At 34.6% G+C, this 24,248-nt stretch overlaps 1 protein-coding gene across 1 annotated transcript; it reads left to right on the top strand.

The window, feature by feature from the left end:
- Positions 1-18,124: 18,124 nt before the first annotated feature.
- On the top strand, positions 18,125-22,352 carry LOC123562123 (cerebellin-1-like). The gene is made up of 2 exons (XM_045354775.2): positions 18,125-18,633; positions 18,902-22,352. The coding sequence occupies exons 1-2, from the start codon at positions 18,213-18,215 to the stop codon at positions 19,360-19,362; spliced, it is 882 nt and encodes a 293-aa protein (XP_045210710.2). The 5' UTR covers positions 18,125-18,212; the 3' UTR covers positions 19,363-22,352.
- Positions 22,353-24,248: the final 1,896 nt, after the last annotated feature.

Genomic DNA, 24,248 nt, shown 5'->3' with positions numbered 1-24,248 from the left:
CCAGTACTATAATAATATATTTACCTTTTCATTATTTTATCGCATGAGTATATTAACATATTTATCAATACCTTAAACAGTGTCTTCTTTACGTTGTAAAACATTAAAAACATGTTAGAGTTTATCTTTAACGCATAAGCGTTAACATTCCAATTAGCCCTGACTTACAGTTTCAAAATGATTTCTTTTCTTTGGCACTGTGCCGTATGTGTATCAAAACATACGTTTTCCATTCTGGCCAGCTTCATATACATACATTCTGTGGAAGGAATCCGCTTTCTTCAAGCAAGTCAGTTACTGCGATATTCATGAAACTTGAAGCTTCATTTTCAACATTGTAACAGTGTCCGTTAGTCATCTGAATACAACAAGCAAAATTTCGAAACACGTAAGTATCAAACACGAAGGTATTTTAGAAATAGAAATATAAAATTGACATTTCCAAACGCTGCAGCCTCTTTATGAAGACGCGCTCTTTTAATATACTCTCGAAAGAATAATTCCCATCGTTTGACGAATCAAACAATCATAAAATATTACGTCGATAACACGTAACAAATAATATGTTTTACAAGTAAGGGTTTGGAGACAATATAGATTCAGATTCAGACTGAGATCTTTTGCTCAAATTGTCTGTCAATAAAACTAACTTAAAGAAAGCATAAAAATTAAAAGTAAAGAAATATTTAACATAAACGCATATCCTTATTCCTTCTTTTATATGAATACCGGAACTTTTCAACACACGTATGCGCAGTGACGTATTGGGGAAAAGCCCCATTGTCGTATCATTATTATTCAGTACGTAAAGGCAAATCATACCCAACTAAATAACTCAGGCGATACTGTTTGCAACCTTATTATCAAACACGCAATATGCAATACAGTAATTGACAGCCACTCGAATAATGACAAGGTGAGGGTCAGATATAATCAGTATTTTGTGTTTAAATGCAAAGTTTGTAATTGTAAGTTAAATCCGTCTTTAGACATAGTCGGTAATTTGAATCATGGCAATCAAATACTGATGCAGCTCCATTATATAAGCATAAAAACAGTAAGTGCATGTGATCATAAAGATATGGCTTAATTTATTCTAGATGAAATCAAAGTCTGTTTGCACAACTAACGCCGACGTAACTTGATAGCCTTCAAAAGTATTTACAAGTGAATAAAAGGTACCTTTAAAAATAAAAATGAAATTGTATATATTGAGGTATTTCTCGTAAAGACATTTTAAAAATAATTTTGAATAGAAAACTATACTCACAGTCCGGAGGAAACGTCTAGACGTTGATTTCATTTTACTAAGTTGTCCTTTGATATTTGCTATGTAGTCTCTCCAGTGCCCACAATCGACGACAGTATCAACAGGACTTGCGGAATCGTTCACTAAACAAGGTGGATTTTCATATGCATTCCTTCGTTGAACAGAAGCCCCGCATGCAAGTGTTAGACAGAAATCTGAAACATTTAGGAAGAAGTGATATAAGTCTGTAAAAAGACATTTATGTATATAAATTAATAATGTTTGAAATTCAACGAGTTCCTTTTCTTGTCGTTTTTTCTTGGTATTAAAGATACTTCACCATTATTAAGTGATTTCAGCTCAGCTTGATATACAGAAATATACTAATTTTAACACTAACTATTTTGAAACTAAAGCTTACATGTTTTTAAATATCTGACGTTTTGCTTATGTTTCTCTGAATTTAACACTAATATTACATCAGTGATCTAATTTGTTTCATTCAAATAATAGGTTACTATATATATCAAAATACTTTATAATATAATAAATGTTATTAAAGTCTTAGAGTTTTTTCTTTTTGGTACAATTAATGATTTCAATTTCTTAGCATTATTACATTTATTCATCATAATATGAAGTGATATGACATCGTATAAAACTTTACACTTAAAACCTCTACGCATATTACTGAAAAAACCAACAAGTTTCTAACCCGAGTATTTAAAACATAAGGATAAATTGAAAAAAGAGAAAAAAAGCAACCCTTACACGCAACTTTTATGATCATTTTGACTGTTAAAAATGGTCCTCTGTGATATGTGCTTAACTGAAGCTTTTATACCTTCATGGACCAAACTAGCACCCACACTCACATTTTTCAAAGCATTTATATTGTTTGTATATGTTAATTTGATTAAAAGGAAAGTTTTTCCTAGAATAGATATCCTGAAAGTGGAGGCGAATTCTTTGTGTAACCTATAGTATTTTTATATCAATATTTATTTATTTTGTTGGGTTTAATGTCGCACCGAATATCAATATTTACCTTTATACCTTGATTGATAAGGATTCTATAATTAATCTGCTTATTAATAATTAAACTTGAAAATTATTTGGTAAAATCTAGCCACACTGACAACAATAACAATGCCATGAAACCATTGTTAATATACAATGCATGTACATAAAATCTTTGAAGGAATGTCTATCTATAAAGTTCAGACGGAAGTTATTATATTAAAAGTATTTTAAGACATATCTAAGCAAACCCTTGCTATAGATTTTGTGAAATGGAGCCCCAAGCTATCACCCGGAAACGGTTTAAGTGTTCCGGGTTACTGTGACCTTGACCTTTGACCTACTCACAAAATCAAATAGAATCATCTGCTAGTCATGACCAATCTCCCTACCAACTTTGATTATCATATATCTAAGCGTTCTTGAGTTATGATCCGGAAACGGCAGACTTTTCCTGGGTAAATGTGACCTTAACTTTTGACCTACTGGTCTTAAAATCCATAGGGTCATCTGTTAGTCATGATCAACCTCCCTATTAAGTTTCGAGATCCTTGGCCAAAGCGTTCTCAAGTTATCGTCCGGAAAGGGTTCCGCTGCTCTTGGTCAATATGAATTTAACCTACTGACTTCAAAGTCAATAGGGACATTTGCTGGTCAGGATCAACCTATCTATTCAGTTTCGTTATCATAGACCCAAGCGTTATCAAGTTATCGTGCGGAAACGATTCAAGAGTTCCTTGTCACTGTGGCTTTGACCTCAGAATCAATAGGGATTATTTGCTGGTCATTATCAACATCTCTGTAAACTTTCATGATCTTAGGTCCAAGTGTTCAAGAGTTATCACTTGGAAACTGTTAAACTGTTCCTGGTCACTGTGACTTTGACCTTTGACCTACTGATCTCAAAATCAAAAGGGGATATCTGCTGGTCATGAGCAACGTCCCTATCAACTTTCATGTTCCTATGCCAAAGCGTTCTTGAGTTATCATCCGGAACCGAGTGGTTTATGGACGGACGGACCAACCGACATACCAACCGACAGACCGACCGATACCTGGGAAACAACATACCACTCCCTCTTCGAAGGAGGGCATAATTAGGTTAGAAAACTTTAGAAAAGGCAGAAGGTTCCACGCCCCATGTAAAACAAGGGACCGATGTTAATTGATGACTATAGATCAAGAAAACATTACAATTACTATAAAAAAGTAATGCAGTCGTGTGAGTGTATTGCATGACAAAACATATGGAGGATAAGTATGTTACACAGTTTACGTAAAAATACGTCACAATTAAGACAACACGGATTTTCCGGTACTTGGAAAAGCAATTCCGTATGCATGAAGTTTAGAATTATTTTTCACAAATATGCGGGTGGAAACCATTAACAATTCCCTCATTAACCTTCAGCAGCATGTCCTCTGTAATTGTACTGACAAAATCGGCTAGTTGTGATAAGCTGTTTTGATTTAAGTAACGAACTCGTAACGACAATCGTCAATTTTCATACAGTTTCGCTATATCGTATGCTACGCTAGTTTACTTAGCTAACACAATCATACACATTAATTTCTTCACAGTTTGTGTATGCTTGAAGTTTAAGGTAACTTTTGTCAAGCCTGCTCAATAACCAATATATAGAATAAAACAATAAAAAGCGTTTTATTATACCAATTAAAATTCTCAATGGATGTGAATACTGTTATTCAGTCTTATCATTTAAGAATAACAGTTTTAGCTCTCATCGATTAAAAATTTAAAAAAAAATCAGTATTTGTTGAGTATTTGTTGAGTTTACTCATAGAATCTCTTTTGTCATCTTGCTCATTCAAAAAGAATATATAAACCATATCCATTTTAAACAAGACACAGATAAAACAAGTCAACATTTCTCACTTATGTGTGAGCTGACGACAACCACTATAAATCGTTAAACTTGTTAAAACAAAAGTTATAATACTTTAAGATATTGAATCCAAATAATAAATTTGTGTTGTGACTTTTTGACGAATATCTCAATAAATTTGTGATGTATACAAATACTAGTATGGCCAGGCTTGCAATATATTCTCTCTGTAACTCGAGGATTTGTTTAAGTTATAAACCGATTTTCCAGTTTCCGTCTCCAAGGTGTTATTACAGAATACTGTTTTCCACTGGCTTCATACAACTACAATTATATCTTCATATGAATATGAAACACTTCGTTTTCTATATCTTTCAACAATGTTTCCTATTTGCAGATGGTTTGCTTAATGGTGTGTAACTCTCTAACTTGCTCCATCTGGTTCTGGGACGATCTGTGTATGAAAAGAACTGGAACCACTGCCTTGCCCTTGCATGATCGTAAGAGGCGATTAATAGGGTCTTAACACATGGTTTTGCAGTAACTCTGTGAGTCCAGCAAATTTTGATTCAGTACCTTTCTATTTTAATGTAAATGAGATGTGGAACCACAATTTGTGGACCTGTTTGGCGCCATATAACCTAAACTGTGTTGGTGCGCTGTAAAACCCAAATAATAGATAACAAAGCCACACACTTACATCATGGCAATAGCTTGTTTATGTATTATGTATAAAAAGTATCAACTTTATCACTATTTTAGTATACAGGTTCCGCCCCATTCAATGTAATAATCCAAAAGGCTGAGAGGCCTTGCAAAGTCATATGCCAAACCATAAAAGAAATTTTCCAAAGAAAATTGAAAAATGAAAGTGGAGAGTCCCTGGCCGGGGCTTAAAACTTTTATATCATAATGTAGGTAAGTCCTTACTAATGTTAGATGATCATACCGTTAATTTCAAACTAAGATACCGGGGTCACCCATTCGTGGGAATAAAAACTTTCTACGCACATATATAACAACTGTGCGTTTTATATATATTGGGTGTATTGCTGCTCCCCCGTTGAATGTTACATTTCAAAGGTCTTAGTGTCGTTGCAAATTGAACCTTTCTAACTACTATATGACTCATTTCGTTTTTATTTCTACCTATTATTGGGCCCGGGGCTTGGGCTTATTACTGTAATATCATAATGGAAGTTAATCCTTGGTCCTTTGGGACCAAATTATCGTTCATTGCAAGCACAAATTCAGACTTCAATATTCGGGCCGTAATACTGCTATATCATAACTTTTGAATGGTGAAACTGAACGGGAGAGCGGCAGTACATAAAACATTTTGCCTAAATGGACGTATCTTACACATTATAATATACATATCTGCGTAGAATGTAATGCTTTTTACCCGATTTCGGGACCTGGGATTTTTCCTTGAAATCAACGCTTGGATGGTCTTTAAAGACCAAGGACTTACTTACTCGGATGGTCCTAGAGGACCAAGAATTCACTTCCATTACGACATGGCAATATTAAGCCACTCCCCTGGGTGCTTCTGTCTGTTCTTATTAAGTTCAATACTAAGTCTTATAAAATAGCACATTGAAAGGGGGAGCAGCAGTACGCTCAATATAGTGCCTAAACGGACATTTGCATTATTATATACATACGTGCAAAGAAAGTAATGGTTTATACCCTTAAATCGTTGAATATTACAGGATTGTTATTCAGCATGTGAAGTTGTGCACCTGGGGTTTTATTTGAGATTTCACATAGTGAGACCAAAGTGTTCCTAACTAATGTTAAGACCTCGATCTACCTTGTAACTAGGTAAGTAAGTAACTAGGTCCTTAAGCAGGGTGTCATCAGTCATTAAGACATAAAGCCAAAGTTCTGCTCATGAAGCTGATATGCTACAATTTGCATTTCGACACGGAGAGCAAGGTACATAAACAATTGTAGTAAATTATCTATCAAAGTAAGATAAAAAAGAAAAACTCCAAAATGACCAATCAATGGATTTAACATGAATAATGAAGTCCTCATTCCAACAACTAATCAGATAGACACATAATTGTATACCCAATCATTTTCATATATCTTTTAAGATATTTTCTGACCCGTTGTCCTAAAGTGTAATAAGACTTCAATCCACTTTGACTCATACATGTCATATAGTGTAGCTATGTCCATAATCAAGGTGTCATCATAAAGCCAATGTTCTGCTCTTGAAGCTGATATGCTACAATTTGCATTCTGACACGGAGAATAGGTAGAAATCAGCATGCAAATATTTCTATTATACTGCTCTTTCGACAACAAGCAAATTCACAAATGTAGTTAGCTTTGTTAAAAGGAATCCGTTAACGAATTACAGTCTAATGCAGAAAAGAAAGTTTCAACTGTTTGCCATTTTCATACGTTTTTCCTTAAAATTTACACTACGCTTGTCAGTAAGCGAAACCACAACGTGCTGCAAATACTAATATTAAGGTGTTCGGTGGACGGACCGCAAGGTATCAAGACTTATAAAGTAAGTACATAAATACAGTTTTCAAGGTATAAGATATATACCTATTTTCAATATAGTTGTGATAGCAAGTTCCATCTTTATATCCTGATTGAAACGGAAATTAAAATAAAATATGAAAATATGAAAAGACGTTGTACTTCATGAAATCAGAAACATCAGAGTTATTTAATTGTATTTACAGTTAAACTAAGTGACGAAGGGCTTTCCTTGTCGTGCCCGAAGGCTAGCTCAACCCTTCTGCCAAATATTTATAGTTTACTGGTAGATGTGGGTTCGTCTTGGGATGCTACACACCTGGGATTACGAATATTTATTCCCAGAACAATCACTGAAACAAAGCAATAATTATCTTAGATAATATATTTATTATTCTTATGTAAACTCTCTATATATGCATTTACATCCAGAAGGCAAGTGCAGTGAAGCATTTTTATTTATACAATACATTGAAATTCCAAATATACATGTACACTTGATGTCCTAACAATATTACAAGAAATACTAATTTTAGAACAATTTACATCAAAGTCATAAAAACTAATACACTTATAAACAAGCTCTGTATCTAACGAAGTAAAAGTACTAACCTGAAACAAAGCAATAATTATCTTAGATAATATATTTATTATTCTTATGTAAACTCTCTATATATGCATTTACATCAAGAAGGCAAGTGAAGTGAAGCATTTACACTTGCTCTCGATTATTGCAATACAAAGACATAGATTAAAGATTAGTACAATTCAGGTTGGGGACCGGGGTAGACAAGGATACCGGTAATTTATTATGTCAAGTATAGGGTTATAGGATGGAAAAGATTTACGGATTTATAGTAAAGAATATTTGGGTGAAATTGTTACACTGAATCTTAAAAGGGGTGTACTCGATTTAATTACAACAAAAACAATTTTAGTATGCTTTATATTTTATTTAAGAAGATGTAAAACAATTAATTTCAGAACAACACTGTCATGTCCTATGACATACTCCCCCTGCTTTAAGAAATGTCGTCCCCGACATTTAACTCCCAGAGCTGAAAGAAAAAAATCTTAAGTGTACAAGTATGTGATAAATAAAAACAAATAAGATTACACATGATATATCACTACTACGGTATTTGCATGTACAAGTACATTGCCATACCCTAAAATGACGTGCTTTTGTGTCAGAGACCTAAGCTGCAATCTACATAAGACATACTGGTAGAAGAAGGTCAACTAGCTCAAGGTAAGTATACAAGGTAAGTATAATTACTACATTACCTGAAACTTGTGTTACTACTAGTACTTGAGTGCTAATTAACTAATTACCGGAGGTAAGTATAATTATACTATATATAGGTAAGTATATGTACTATTAACACATCTAGCTAAATACAGTACATAATATCATGTCACTGGTGTACGTGGTAGCTGGAAAAAAAAATCAGTGATATCGAGCTCAAATATCATTGAATGTCCAACAGGTAAGTAGCAATCATATAATACAACAATCATTTGCAGATGCAAATTTTACAATTACAGGTAAGTACTTATTCATGATCCACAATTTATCCAAGGTAAGTATCTACCTTATGGTACACATATATGTAGTCAACAGAAATAAAACATTACTGACTAAAAGTTACAACTAAAAACAGATAGCAATCGTCAGCCATACTGCTGCCTCTTATTAATACGTAACAAAGTCCGCTCTGTTCATCCAATAAGGTTTCTGTCTTTTCCTATTCGGTCGCTTAGATGGTGTTGAAGCTGTTTCTGCTGGTATTTCCGATCTGACTACATCACGCCGAGTCCTTCTTGCAGGAATTACATATTTCTGCCCATCTCCTACTGGTATGTGGGAAGGAGACCCACTGTTGGTCTCTTCCGAAGTAGGTGTTGTAGTTGGTGCTGTAGATAAGGTTTCAATGTTGTCTTCCACATCCTCGGAAGTGTTACCAGAAGGTAGGTGGTCATCGGGATCGTAGCCATCTGCAATGGACATGAAGGGAAGGAGAAGGTTTCGGTGTAGAATCCTAGATTTCTTATACCGAGCTCCTTCCCTTCTGACCTCGTACACGGGAATGTCATCGTGTACCTTGCGCACAACTACGTATGGTTGCTGCTCCCAACGATCAGCTAACTTATGTTTTCCTCTGATCGATATATTGCGCACAAGCACAATATCTCCCGGATGTGGGACCGAACTCCGAGCCTTCTCATCATATACCGACTTATTGGCTAGACCTGTAGTCCTCGCAGTTTGGCGGGCCTTGTCATATGCGAGCTTCAGACGGTCGCGCAGCTTAATCACGTACTCAGTTTGTGATGCAGCTGAAAGATCATCAGCTGGTAGCCCTAGAAAAGCATCAACTACTAAACGAGGATGTCTCCCAAACATTAGAAAATACGGAGAAAACCCCGTACTTTTATGATGGGTTGCATTGTACGCATGTACAAGGGTGGGTACATGCGCCCTCCAGTCGGACTTTTGATACTCCTCTAGGGTACCCAACATCTTTAGTAACGTCTGATTAAACCGCTCGACCTGTCCGTTACCCATTGCATGGTAAGGCGTGGTTCTTGTCTTTTTGACGCCTGCGATTTGGCATAGTTCTTTAATCAGACGAGACTCGAAGTTCGGACCCTGGTCGCTATGGATGGACGCCGGAAAACCATAATGCAATATGAAATTCTCAAAAAGAATCTTGGCTGTTGTCCTTGCTGTTTGGTTCCTGGTAGGATATGCCTGTGCATAACGACTGAAGTGGTCCGTTATGACCAGGATATCCTCAAAGCCTCCTTTGCTTCTCTCCAAGGACAAGAAATCCAAACAGACGACTTGCATTGGTGCCGAAGACTGTATCGGGACAAGTTCAGCTTTAGAAGAAAGACTTTTCCTTCTAATGCACCTTCCACAGTTTCTGACTTGGTCAGCCACAAATGTATCGAGACCTGGAAAGTAAAATCTTTCTTTAAACAGTGACGTTGTTCGGTCTCTACCCTGGTGGCCCAAATCATTGTGCAGAGCTTCAAAGATATCGATTCGAAGATTGGTAGGCAAGACTAACTGTAGTCTTTCGTGTCCATCAACAAGTGATTTTCGAAATAGTACACCATCTTTAAGGATTAGTTTTAACCAATCCCTTGTATATGCATGCATTGGTCCATCTGGCTTAGCCGGTTTGGTACCATTGTTAAGATGGTCAATTATTGTACTAATCACTTGGTCCTGTTTTTGGGCCTTTTTCCAATCTTTTGACGACAAACTGTAACTGTAAAATAAGTCATCTGGAATCGAATCTGACTGTTCGTTTGAAGTTACATCATCGGGCATAGAGAGGGAGTCACTTAAAGCACCATCAGTAAGAGCTGATTGGATAACTGCTTTAAAAGCGTCTCTGGGGATGGTTGAAAGTTTCTCCTTTTCCTTCATACGAGATAGGCTGTCGGCATCCGTATTCTTCGACCCAGGTCTGTATTTCGGTACGAAGTCATAATTTGCCAAGAAAGCAAGCCAGCGGTGACTAGTGGCATCAAGCTTAGCGGTGGAACTTACATAAGTTAATGGGTTGTTATCCGTCACAAGCTCGAACTTCGCCCCATACAGGTAGTCGTGGAATTTCTCTGACACCGCCCACTTTAGGGCGAGAAATTCCAGCTTGTGAGCCGGATAATTCCTTTCTGCAGGTTTGAGACTCCTACTCGCAAAAGCAATGACCCTGTCCTTTCCATCTTGGCGTTGATAGAGGACGGCTCCAAGACCAGAAGATGAAGCATCCGTGTGCACCTTGAACGGCAGATCGTAGCTGGCATATGCAAGTACAGGCGGGTTGGTAAGTTTCTCTTTAAGTTTATCGAATGCTTCCTGTTGTTCCTTTTCCCATTTAAAGTTAACTTTCTTTGTTGATTTTGTTAATTTTGATGTTTTCTTTCTATTTGCAGGTTGTCCAATGAGAAGATTGTTTATAGGTCGTGCTATGGCTGCAAAGCCTTTGATGAATCGCCTGTAGTATCCTGCGAATCCTAAAAATTTCCGAACATCCTTAACATTTTTAGGAATAGGCCAATCTTTTACAGCTTCTACCTTTACAGGATCTGCCTGGATGCCATCTTCTGAGACTATGTGCCCAAGATAAGTTTTTTTCTTCTTGAAAAATTCACATTTCTTCGGATTTACTTTAAGGTTGTACTGAGCCAAACGTTCAAACACTGTATCAAGTCGGTCAATATGGGAATCTATGTCAGAAGAGAATATTACGATGTCATCGAGATAAATTAAACAGTCCTTCAGGTTGAGGTCGCCCATGCAACGCTCCATCAATCTCTGAAAGGTTGCTGGGGCGTTACATAGGCCAAAGGGCATTCTATTACACTCGTAGAATCCCAGTCCCCAAACCTGAAAGGCCGTTTTCTCTTTATCTCGTTCATCTAGCTCTACCTGCCAGTATCCTGATTTCAAGTCCAGTTTTGAAAAATATCTTGATCCGGCGAGGCAGTTCAAAGTGTCTTCTATCCGTGGAAGTGCATATGCATCTCTCTTGGTCCGTTGGTTGATTTTCCTGAAATCAATACAAAATCTGATCGATCCATCCTTTTTCCTCACTATCACAACGTTTGATGACCATGGACTATTAGATTCCCTAATTGCACCGACTTTTAACATTTCATGGAGATGTTCTTTCACTTCGTTAAATATCGCTGGTGGTATGCGTCTGTATGGCTCTTTAAAAGGTTTCTCATCTAACAATTCAATCTTATGTTTTACGGCTGATGTGTGTCCAAGATCTGTGGATGATTTAGGGAAAATGCCATTCCATTTCTGAAATAATTTTTGTACTTTAATTTTCTGTTCTTCAGACAAGTTTACATTTTCAAGATCGACACCAAATGTTTTATTAAATTCCTCATCACTCATGGCTTTGTTTTCTTTTTCAGATGCAGACTGATGACATAGATTTGTTGGAGAAGAAGAGGATTTGCTTGTTTCTGAAATATCAGATGATATCAAACGATTGTCAATGATCGGCATACTTCTAAGCACAGTGACTTCCTGCAGTTGGCAAATATTAGTTTTTTCTGTTATATGCATGGTTTTAGCACTGATGTTGCACAACCGTACCGGCACCCGTGATGTTCTACCAGGATTATTCAACGAGACAACTCGTGGACAGACTACAGCAGATGTAGAATTTATATCATCCAAACATTCTATTACAGCTGATTCTACATTTCTCTGCTTGCGTATGAAACCTGTTACCGTTTTGGTTTAAGTAATCATCTTTTCTGGGTACAATGCTTTAGCTATTAAACTTCTTATCTCGGCTTTCCACTCGTTTAATGTGACCTCACTCTTAGGTTTCGCTTCGTCACCAGAAAATGGACTAATTTCCGGGGTTTGCTGAATAATTGTCTCTTTCTTTACTTCTGGAACTAATTTCTGCTGAAGCTCTTTAACAATTTCTTCCTTTTTTCTAAGGTCAGATTCTCTCTTGTTAAATGCTTCGTTTTTAGTAATGATATCTCTTTCTATTGCTTTATACTGAACAAACTGTTCTTCTTCTGATTTTACAACGTCTTGCTTTATCCGTTTCAGTTCTTCAAACTTCAATAACAATTCTCTCTCATCATCTTTAAGTTTTTGTTCTCTTTCATCCATTACCCTTTCTCTTTCAGTCAACATATACAGCATCTTTCGTTGCTTCTCTAATTCTATCAGTCTCCTTTCTTCGTCTATCTTTAGCTGTTTCTCTGCGTTCTCTTGAATCAACAGTAGCTCTTTCAATTCCATTTTCTTCTTTTCTATTTGCTGCAGGATACTAAACTTCTCAGATTTTATACCTGTGTTTGAATTATCTTCATTCAATTCTCCTCTTACATTGATGTCTGAATGTTCCTTGAACTTTCTATCGATGAATTTTAGTTGACTTCTTGTGTCCTTTATTTCAGGATTCATACCTATACCTACGGGAGTTATATTCTTGTGTTCTTTTCTATGATCTGGAAGCTCTGCGCCTCTTTGCAAGGAATTAATATCCAAACTGGTGTCCTTCCTCATACTTAATTGCCTTAATTTCGCCTCTAGTTTATCTGTCTCTATACTGACATCTACTGTGTCACCATTTCGATCTCTCCTTCTCATGACATGAGTTTCTGCATCAATGCGAGTACTTTCAGCCACACGGCTTCTTGTTCTGTAACTAATGTCGTCTGCATTATATTCTATATCTCTATATCTGTCTCTATCACTATGAAAGTCTAAGTTAGACTCTTGTCTTGTTTGATCGATATGTAAAACGTCTCTCCTAATGCTTTGACGGATATCATCCCTATCTATGACTTGGTTTAATTCACCATGCATTCTATGTATGTCCTGAGTCATGTTCAAACTCCCTGAAGCGAAATCTAAATTTCTATTTGTTGCTTGATTAGTCTGAGTAATTGCTTGTCTCCTATCATTATCGCTTTCATGTTCGTTTCCACTTATTCCAATACCGTGTGTGGCAGTTGGTATATTTTCTGATTCAGGACTTATTAGGTCCATATAACTTCCGAGGTCCTCATTGTGTTTCTTCACGAAACGTGGTTGCACAATTCCTCTGTCTAATATTTGTCTGGTTCCCGTATTTATTTGTTGTTCAGGGTTGCTTATATTAAGCCTTTCTGCACCTATTCTTGGTCGCTCGACTTCATAAAAAAAGGATCACAACTATGAATCATTTCTAAACGTCGCTGTTGATTTCTTCTCTGAGATAACAATCTCTGCCTTTCATTTTCTATTTCAGCTAAATCTTGTCTCAATCTATCTCTTTGCTTCTGTTTTTCCTCTAATTTCTCCTGTTCCTGTCGTCTAGCATCTCGCTGTCTCATTCTGATATCTCTGTCTGTTGTTTGATCTTCCATTATTGTACATATAAACTTCACACTTCAAACACTATTATTTTACAGTTTACTCTTTTCACTTCAATTATCTTTCACAGTAATATATACCTTCTATCACTTTTACTTTTCTCTACATATTTCACCTTTTGACTCTTTTCTGACTTTGGTTCCTTTCCGTTTCAATATATTAGCGCTATAACTCCTTAATTTCACTTTTCGCTAATATTCACTACTTCACTTTTCTTCACTTTAAAAAGTGCCCACCAGTTACTGTATTTGCACTTAACTATTAATTTTCAGTGTCAAATAACCTTTCACTTCCTTCACTGTTCACGTTTCTTCACTGTTTTCTAATGATTATCACTATTTTATACGGTGCTTTACTGTTATGTTTATTGCTATCCTGTTTACTACTTAGCTTCTGAAAGCACAATTATTTTCTATATGTGTATCTGATCTTTCAGTTTTCACTAATCTTCACTATTTTTCACTATTTCATTCACTTACTTATATGTTTCACTATTCTATTATTTCTTCACTTCACATCTATCTCCTCTCTTAGCGCTCGCTTGTATAAATTTTATTTACTTCACTTTTCACTATTTCTTTTCACTTTTCACTTATTGTTTTCACTTTTCACTAAATTGCTTTTTCTTCTTATCACTGAAGATCACTTTTCACTTAGCTATTCACTCTATTCACTTTTTTCTATTGTCAGTAAGTGAAATAGCCTACTGCAAGATATAATGTATAATAGCTTAAAAAATGTTTTTAAAACTTTATAACACTTGCATTCATAACTCTCATTCACATGTATTTACAATAAGACAAATAAAAAAAGACTGTTCAGTGTTATTCTTTTCTTATGGAAAGAAAAAGAAACATGAGTCTTTGCCGGGATTCGAACCACCAACTTTAAGATCTCAAGTCCAACGCTCTCCCTACCGAGCTAATTCCGCTGTAACACTATAGAATGTTTATATGTTATACCGTATCGAATTATGCGCTGCCGCGGTACATTGCCGAATCGTGCACGTTTTATCAACTTTCGCGAAATTTTTATTTTGCTGTAAAGAAGTATCACTTCAAATAAAACTACTTGAAGATATACTTTTCTACTTGAAATAAAATACTGTTTGCCTCTGTTTTACGTTTTTGTCAACACCTTGCAAGGATTTTATAAGCTAGACCTAAGTATTTTCCCTTTGGTAATATTACAAAGAGAAAACACCGATAAATGCTATGAAACAAATTCAAACTTCTTACATTTTGCAAGAAATAAGAATAGAAAGACTATATTAAATGACTTTATAACAAAAACGGCACTTGTAAGGAGAAGAAAAAATTGGAAATTCTGCGTCTCGAACCCACGGGTTAAAAATCTGTTTCATTCATAACCCTACATCGCTACCGATGGAGCTATCAAGGCTATTGGAAATTTCAGTATTTTATTAGGTTATATGGTATACTATAGGAGTATTGGATTTTATCGGGTTGGAGCGGGACAGGTGTTAAAGAGTTAGTCCTCTTAACTGCAACTTTCTAAGGAAATAAATAGTCAGACTATATATCTGAATATTACTACGAAGAGTTTATAATATCAACAAACCTTCTAATACCCTAAGGTCAAAAATACATGTATAACTCTGCTAATATAAAATTTCAATCACAGTCTAATTATAACTAAGCAGAAAAATAGAAAAAAATCTTACCCACTAAACATATCCTAATTCCAAATAACTTTTGAAACACTTATTCCAGCACTAACACACTATATCCTAAGCACTAAATTAACTAAATGTCAACGCACAGACAAAAGTTCGGAATGTCAAAGCATTCTTATTTCCAAAGATCCAGGTCAACAACGCGGCGACGACGACATCCAGAAAAAGTATCCGAAAGATGCTGATCAGCTAACGATGTGTTTAGGGCCCAATATGCGTAACTGTCAAACTTGTCAAAATCCGTGCGCACGTGTCGATAGTAAACAAACGAAATGGTGTTCCATACCACGTGGATATGATATCCAATGAAATTGTTCATAAACGTGAGTGACGTCACAGGTAAATCTATGATTTCTCAGGTGAACTCAAGGGAAATCCCAAACCAAAAGTGAAAGTACTGTTTCTCAAGTGATCTGTGTAGTGTCTAATGCAACCCAATCCATGTTTTGGGCGCCATTGACGAAGGGCTTTCCTTGTCGTGCCCGAAGGCTAGCTCAACCCTTCTGCCAAATATTTATAGTTTACTGGTAGATGTGGGTTCGTCTTGGGATGCTACACACCTGGGATTACGAATATTTATTCCCAGAACAATCACTGAAACAAAGCAATAATTATCTTAGATAATATATTTATTATTCTTATGTAAACTCTCTATATATGCATTTACATCCAGAAGGCAAGTGCAGTGAAGCATTTTTATTTATACAATACATTGAAATTCCAAATATACATGTACACTTGATGTCCTAACAATATTACAAGAAATACTAATTTTAGAACAATTTACATCAAAGTCATAAAAACTAATACACTTATAAATAAGCTCTGTATCTAACGAAGTAAAAGTACTAACCTGAAACAAAGCAATAATTATCTTAGATAATATATTTATTATTCTTATGTAAACTCTCTATATATGCATTTACATCAAGAAGGCAAGTGCAGTGAAGCATTTACACTTGCTCTCGATTATTGCAATACAAAGACATAGATTAAAGATTAGTACAATTCAGGTTGGGGACCGGGGTAGACAAGGATAACGGTAATTTATTATGTCAAGTATAGGGTTATAGGATGGAAACGATGTACGGATTTATAGTAAAGAATATTTGGGTGAAATTGTTAAACTGAATCTTAAAAGGGGTGTACTCGATTTAATTACAACAAAAACAATTTTAGTATGTTTTATATTTTATTTAAGAAGATGTAAAACAATTAATTTCAGAACAACACTGTCATGCCCTATGACATAAGGCATTGTTTAATTTTTTATATTTTTAGGAAATGCGTGCAAATGCACACAGGAGTTGTTAATTATTAATTTTCTTATAAAGTAGAAGACAGATAAGTAGCAATCAAAACAGAGCCTATATACATGCAGAATACCCCATAATATGTGAAAGTTCGAGGTCGTTATTTTATGAAAGTTTAATGATAACTGCATTCATAGTGTCAGCTTTGAGATATTTAGTAGGGAAAGGTATTTACGAATGCAATAAAACTTTACTGGTTTATCAAAGATATCACAGATTTCTTTCCCTGTGCTATTGGTTTAAAACAAGGTTGTGTCTATCAAACGATAATATGTTCAGTTTCCAACAATAATTTAGTAGATTACATTACTTAAACAAAGAGGGTGGATCAGGAATATTTATCACATATATATGCGATGATGTATGCAGATGGTGTAACCATATTAGAAGAAACTATTTCAAGTTACCGAAGCAAATTAAAGATACCAAAAGCGCCTCTGTCACTTAACTAATATATTTTTAAAATACAAACTTTTAAATATAGCAAATCCTCATCAAATGAATTTAACTTGAATAAATAATAAAAAACTAAAATTGTTACGTGCACAATTAAATGGCAAGTATAAAAGTCATTTGTTTTAAGAAAACTTTCACATTTTTAGTGTTTATATACATTTATACTGTGCTTAGCTGTACGTGTATTGGATGTGCAATTTTTAAAACCTTTTATACAGTACATTTCCATGCACACTCATGTTAGTTTTATGTTTATACTATCAAATGATTGTTCATATTTTCAAATATTAAAATAGGGCCTGGTATATATTTAATGCTTAGTTATATATTAACATATAATACGGTATTATTTATCTTTCAAAATTGAAAATATTTAGTAGCCATGAAAGTTCAATGTGTACTGAAGTCATAAGAGGTTTACTCATTTTGCCAATTTGATTTTAGAATAAGAATTGTAATCGTTACCATTCAATTAATTTACGTTCGGTTGTTGTTGCCGTCATGTTTTAACAAACTAAAATAACATGATCATTATTTACAGATCGAAAGAAGAGCGGACTATTCGCAATATGATCTTTTATAAATTATCAAAACAGTCTATACTCGTGCTTATAAACCTTGAGCTGCACGTGTAAACAAAACTGTTTTTTTCTGAAGTTTTGTGGTTATCATTTTCGAAAATGAGGCTAAAATTCAAATACATTGACACATGTCACCAAAATAAAAATTTGTTTCGTGCTTATATTTAGAAGCTGTGTCCAAATCATTAGATCGTTAAACTAAGAACAATATTTGTGTCGTACAATCCCACCCTATGTGTCTTCAGACATTACGCATTTAACATCATTAAAAATATACTACAGATTCTTTTCTTCATATCCATCAAATGTATCGCATACCGGAAATTATGATATATGCCTTGAATTACTAAGTTGGTTTTCACGCATGAATGATTTAAAAATTGAACAGAGTGATTCATATTTATTTTGTTATCAAAATTTTGCTTCAAATATTTACAACAAACGTCTAAACGTGTTGTGATTTTAAAGCAGTTCAGTGTATTAAATGATAAAAGAGGGCAATGTAGTGCGACTGGGACTTGCCTTATCAGTGACAGTTAACATTAAGGTTACTGAACAACCTTCTATCTTACCAGTAAAACAATTGGAAGTTGGATTAATTTATATTTGTGAAGTTTTACCAGCACAAAATGAGTATCAAAACGCTTGTAATTGTTTGCGGGTTTCTTGCTATTTCTAGAGCATTGGAAAATATTTCTGTTTCTGAAACGACACACAAAGACCAAAATGACAATGGGAACGTTCAGGAGGTGTCTAACAATTTGGAACATTTTGAAAGCAACAAAAAGTTTCAGGATCTTCTAGCTCGCATGGAACATCTCGAGGCCCGCGAAAAATCTCGGGAAAAGACATATTTGAAACAACTAAATAGCTTAAGACGACAGCTTGTGATTCAAGCCCGACGTACCGCATCCCTCGAAGGCAAAGTCAGAAGACTATCCAACAAAAGCCCTGACAGTTTAAAACAGGAACTAAAGAAAACAGACTCTAAAGACACCTCAAATGACAGTAATGGACGGCTCAGACATGCACCGATAGAATCTCGTGAAGGTATAACTTACTAAATTAAAGTTTAGAAAGTGTCATCTGATTTCAAGTTATGCATGTTTGAAATATAAAATAGAGCGAATCAAGCAGTCTTTAATTTGTTGGTAATGTGTAAAAGTGGATAAAAATGAATAAGCTACTTATAATAATTTATATATTCGCAATTAAGTCAATTGTACACGATTAACACAATGTAAAATTTAAAACAAAAAATGTTTAATGCTGTCCAATATTTGTTTGTAAAACCATTTAGTCTTTTATGTTATTTCAGAAGTGCAAACCCAAAGAATCCGCCGTGCAGAGAATGAAAACCCCGTCGCATTTTTTGCAACTCTCAGCCAACATCTAACGCACGTTGGAGCACATCAACCAATTACCTTTGACAATGTGGTAACAAACATCGGCAATGCTTACAATAGTCATTTTGGTTCTTTCATTGCCCCAGTGTCTGGTACATACGTCTTTTCTGCTACACTCTTCTCTCATTACCACACTAACTACCACGCACAATTTGTCAAGAATGGACAGGCTATTACCACTATGTACGTAAGCGGTTCAGAGGCAGGGTACGACACTACAAGTCAAACTATCGTTCTACAATTACAGAAAGGAGATGACGTCTGCGTACAGAACTATGACACTGACAGGCCTGTATATGGGTACAACTACAGCACATTCGCTGGTTTCCTGCTGCAGGAAGATATGTCAAGCTCAGCTATCGTCGGAAGATAAAATGCAAACCATTGTTGTTATAAATCGTTAGTCAAATTGTCAGAATCTAGACCCAGAATGTGTTGAATTTTTCAAATTTTGTAATTTACTTTTCTCTGGCTATGATATTATTTCTATAGCTATTACATGGAATAGGACTGAATAAGAAAGGCCTTGAAAAAATATCCAGTTAATATAGGCCATGTCAAAACAACACAGCGTCCTCAATTTGAAACCCTATAATAACTCATTGGAAGAAATGTCCATGATAGAGATAGATATGCAAGAGAAAAAGTAGAACAAATAGAGCTTGTAGGCAAGAAATTAACGCAGAGATGCACTATTTTGTAACGGTCACTGTCAATATTGAATGTGCTCAACTATCAACACAAAATGATTTAAGCCGTATGCACATTCAATATCATAGTGATACTCAGTTACTCACACAAATTTATCAATTATCATTTACAAATTTTGACTCCAGTCAATGACGTTAAAATATTTCTCCGTTATCGCAGTAAAATATTATATAAATAGATGTAATTTGGATCTGCTATAGATAACCAAACGTACTCGAAGTAGGCCAAGAACGTGAGAATTAAATGTACCCGGAAGATATTTACTGCTAATTGAAGGGTATATTTTGTGAGAATTTTTGAAGTTATTTGTATTTTAACATGCCACTTAACCGTATTTATTCATAGATAGTATCTCAATATACTGTAAAAATGATGCACATATGTGCTTCTATTTCATCTCTATTTTTAGTAACAGACACTTCCCCACATGTTGCTAGATTTATTACATGATTCATTATACAAATTGCCCGTCAATGCTTTGTCCTATATAACACGTTCATATTTAACACATGTTTACCGGACTAATTAGTCAAACCTTTAGAAAATTAACTGAAAATTAGGTTCAGATGGCATGTAGTAAAACACTTATTGTCTGGCTTGACGGTCAGTAGTCAAAACGTTTTGCACTCGTTCGTTATATGATCAAGGGCAATATATTTAACTTTTGACCAGTAAGACATTCAATAAGTGTATAATAGTTGTCATAACGAAGAGCTTGACTGTAATTATTAGATCCGTCGTTAATTGGTCGATATCTCTTTTTAATATATTGCAATTGCAGTGAATGTTAAAGTGATAACAGTTGAAAGAATCAGGATTGATCATAAGGGCCTCCATTATAGTGCATCAAATACTTCTTTGAAAAGTACAGTTACTGGCATAAGTTCGTGTAGAACATTACTAATGAAAGCATAACGTGACTTTTCTTTAGTTCCCTTACATAAACCCTTATCAATTATCAATCATTGTAATCCCACTCTTTCTCTGTGATTCTCCAAATTTATTTGTCATTTCTTATTACATGACTCCTTGTGTAAACCTTTTGTCTATAGTTTATGCTATTAGGCCAGTCTATATTCAGCACATGTTTGTAGGTAGGGCTAAAACCATACAACGAAAGAGCTATGTGTGACTATCTATTTCTGATGTCAAGCAATACAGCAGTTAAACATGAACGGATTAAGGGACAATCTGGCTGGCTCAAGTAAACAGTTGACCGGTAATCCATTCAATAAGTGTATGCTATTTATCTTGTAGAAATCGCGCACGATGTATGTTTAAGTAACAGCAAGTGTTTCTAAAATTTATTTATTCTTAAAATAAGGATCTTTATATTATTCAATTATTGTTAGACTGTGTTTTTTTTTGTTTAATTTAGCGAACATTGTATAAAATGTTGAAAATACGGAAGTGGAAGAATTATTTGAATTATGTAGTTATTCTTGTAGCATTTTCATTCTGATTGTTTTGTATAAAACTTAATTTTGGCGGCATTAAAATTTGCAGGTTTTTATGGGATGTATTGTAGCAGTAGCTTATTTGATTTTTCTCCAGACGTACTATTAGCGCAATTTAGAAGCAACTTGCAAAATTTGACTCAAAATTATCTTTATTTAACTATTGTTTGCTTGTCGCGATCGGCACTTTACATGTTTACAAACGATGGTAAAAACGTGTACCTTACCATATATCTCTTAGTTTTTGACGTGTCAATGTGTTAGAACTGTGCATTTGAAAGTGTTACTGTTTTAGTGAAAAGATATTTCTAAAATTTGTAGGTTCAAGTGCTAATCTTACGTTACAATTTTTCTCTGTCATTGGCTGTATATAAAAAAATATCGTGATATTCATTTGGTGTTACAGATAAAAACTGCCAATAGGACCAAAATACTACTACCGCCAAACTCAAGTGTTTTACAGGTTTTAAGAATAGATATCAGTTGTAATCATATAATAAAATCAAAATCGATTCATTTCAAGTCATCGTTAAGTGGCTTTTTAAAAGCAAATAATTTGAGAAGAATGTAATTTAAACAAATATTTACTTTAGATGTGTTTGTATTTAAAACATATCAAACATAACCAGCTTATGTAACCAGCATATCTACTGATAAGAGACGAGTGCGCAAAGTGGACTATGAAGTATTTGTGGTATCTTATGAGTATCCCTAGTATGTGGTAGTGTTTTTATCAATACAGTGAAATGCCTCTCCGAAGCTCTTGTTAATAATATAATGAAAATCTTTTCCATTTTTTGTTACTAGACTGCATTGTTTTTTCTATTGTCCTATTGTTATAATGAAATTTCTTTTCATTGAACCTTTATTATAATACTAAAATACTAGCACCTCTGATCCGAATATTATTTATTTTACTTGGAGGAGCGGAAGGTCGAACTCACGACCCTTGCAGTGTCACCACTGGATACTTTTTTGCACTCTCCGACATGTAAGAAGTACTATATATGATAGAATTTTTGACATTGACGGTATTACTTAATATTACAGTGTAACTTCCGAAAACCGAACGACCTCCGGACCAGCCTAAAAGTTCGGTTTTTGGAAGTTTCCGGAATTCAGAAGTTTGAAAATTTGTAGGCTAAGTGGACGTGGTGCACAAGAGTTATGTTTTCTTACACGTAGGATGAGTGAGATTTTTATCCTTTTTAATTTTACAATTTCATATTAATTATTTAATTAATTAGTTAATTAATTAATTAATTACAAACATTAAGGGTAATAAATACATAAATAACAAATATAAAGAGAAACAACAGAACTTTAATAATAGCATTTACGCAAACATTTTCCACTTACATTTTACCATCTTTGGAGTCTCGAGTTCGTCAACATTAAATTTTAAATAATGTTGATAATGCATAGTTTAATCGGTGTAACTAAATCATTTAAATCATCTATCTTTCTTTCATTCAAATATTAAGAAAGTTTTAAACACATAAGATATTTAATTCATCACGTTTTCATAAATTGAATACAAATGAAAATAATCTCTAATTACTTCCTCACTTTTGCATCAAATGATCATTGTAATTATATAGCGTGTCAAAGTGTCAAAATAAATGCGCACCGCTAATAAATAAACAAAAGAACATGTTGACAGCATTTCTGGATGATCAGGTGACACTTTTAATCCAGCAAATATTTTGCTGTTCGGTTTTCAGAAGTCAATTTTAGTGTTAAAATATAAACGGTGCTTCAGAAATCGTCCGGTTTTCAGAATTCGGAAGTTCCGGTTTTCAGAGGTTAAATATATATGGAAATAAGAACAGAAAAAAACGGGACCTTGAGTTTCTTGCGGTTTTCAAAGGTTTCCGGTTTTCAGAAGGTCCGGTTTTCGGAAGTTACACTGTATTATGTAGTTATCATATAGAAACTGAAGAACATATAAAGATATCCATGTATTGCATATGTTGCAGTCAAGACGATAAATAATTCTGACGATAACATCTGAATATTAAAAACTTACTATCGTATTGTAATTGCTCGTCTATATATTGTTTTAAGATATTTTGCAATTTCATGACCATAGTGCATGAAATAATACTGTGCTTTTTGGTGATGGCATACTGAACCATTGATGTATTGAACAAATATGGGAGACAATGTCCCACTCGGAACGTTAACAATAGGGTCCTGTTCGCCTGCACGCAACGCCATTTTTATTCTGCACATACAGTCATATACCTTTGTCTGAAATGATTCCATTATACCTCGAGAGGAATCGTCGTGGGATGTAACACGCAAACGTTCGAAGTAATTCGCAAGTTTATTTAGCAAATCATAATGCTCCCTCATCTTCACCAGGAGTGAGTCAACGCTATTACAAAGCTGAAATGAATTATCATGAACAGATAGTTAATACTCTTCAAAGTAAACAAAATTTCTAAATGGTAATTTTACAAAGCTACTTAGTTTACTCCCTGATCATAACGGTAAAGATATGAACTAGAATAAGACGCAGTAGAAGGCAGAACACTGTCCAAAAAGAATAATTTGTATTTATTTTTTTACATTTGTATTTCAATCTTCACTTTTCCGATAATATTCCCTTTATACGGATATTATCCTTGTAATGTTAACATACATGTGTGTCTAAGTTCTTGATATTTGAAGACTCTACAGATGTCGGAGCTGCAGATTATCATTTACACACCAGTTAATGTAACCATTTTACATAATACTTTCACAGAATGACGTAGTAAATGAATTACATTATATTAGAATAAAATAATAAAGCTCTAAAGTGACTGACTGACATTTTTTTACTTTTGAATAACCAGTACTATGATAACGACTTTGCATTGTCATTCTTAAAGTTATCAATACATTAAATAGTGTCTTCTTTTAGTTGTAAAACATTAAAACCATGTTAGAGTTTATCTTTAACTGATAAGCATTAACATTGTAATTAGCCCGTTACAAGTTCAAATGATTTGTTTTCTCTGGCACTGTGCCGCAAATGTATGATATGAGCCGCTCCATGAGAAAACCAACATAGTTGGTTTGCGAGCAGCATGGATCCAGACCA

The sequence above is a fragment of the Mercenaria mercenaria genome, chromosome 15 (genome assembly GCF_021730395.1).
Source record: "Mercenaria mercenaria strain notata chromosome 15, MADL_Memer_1, whole genome shotgun sequence".
NCBI classification, from domain to species: Eukaryota; Metazoa; Mollusca; class Bivalvia; order Venerida; family Veneridae; genus Mercenaria; species Mercenaria mercenaria.
The sequence above is the reverse complement of the archived record's forward strand: the minus strand, read 5'-3'. Positions and strand labels throughout refer to the sequence as shown.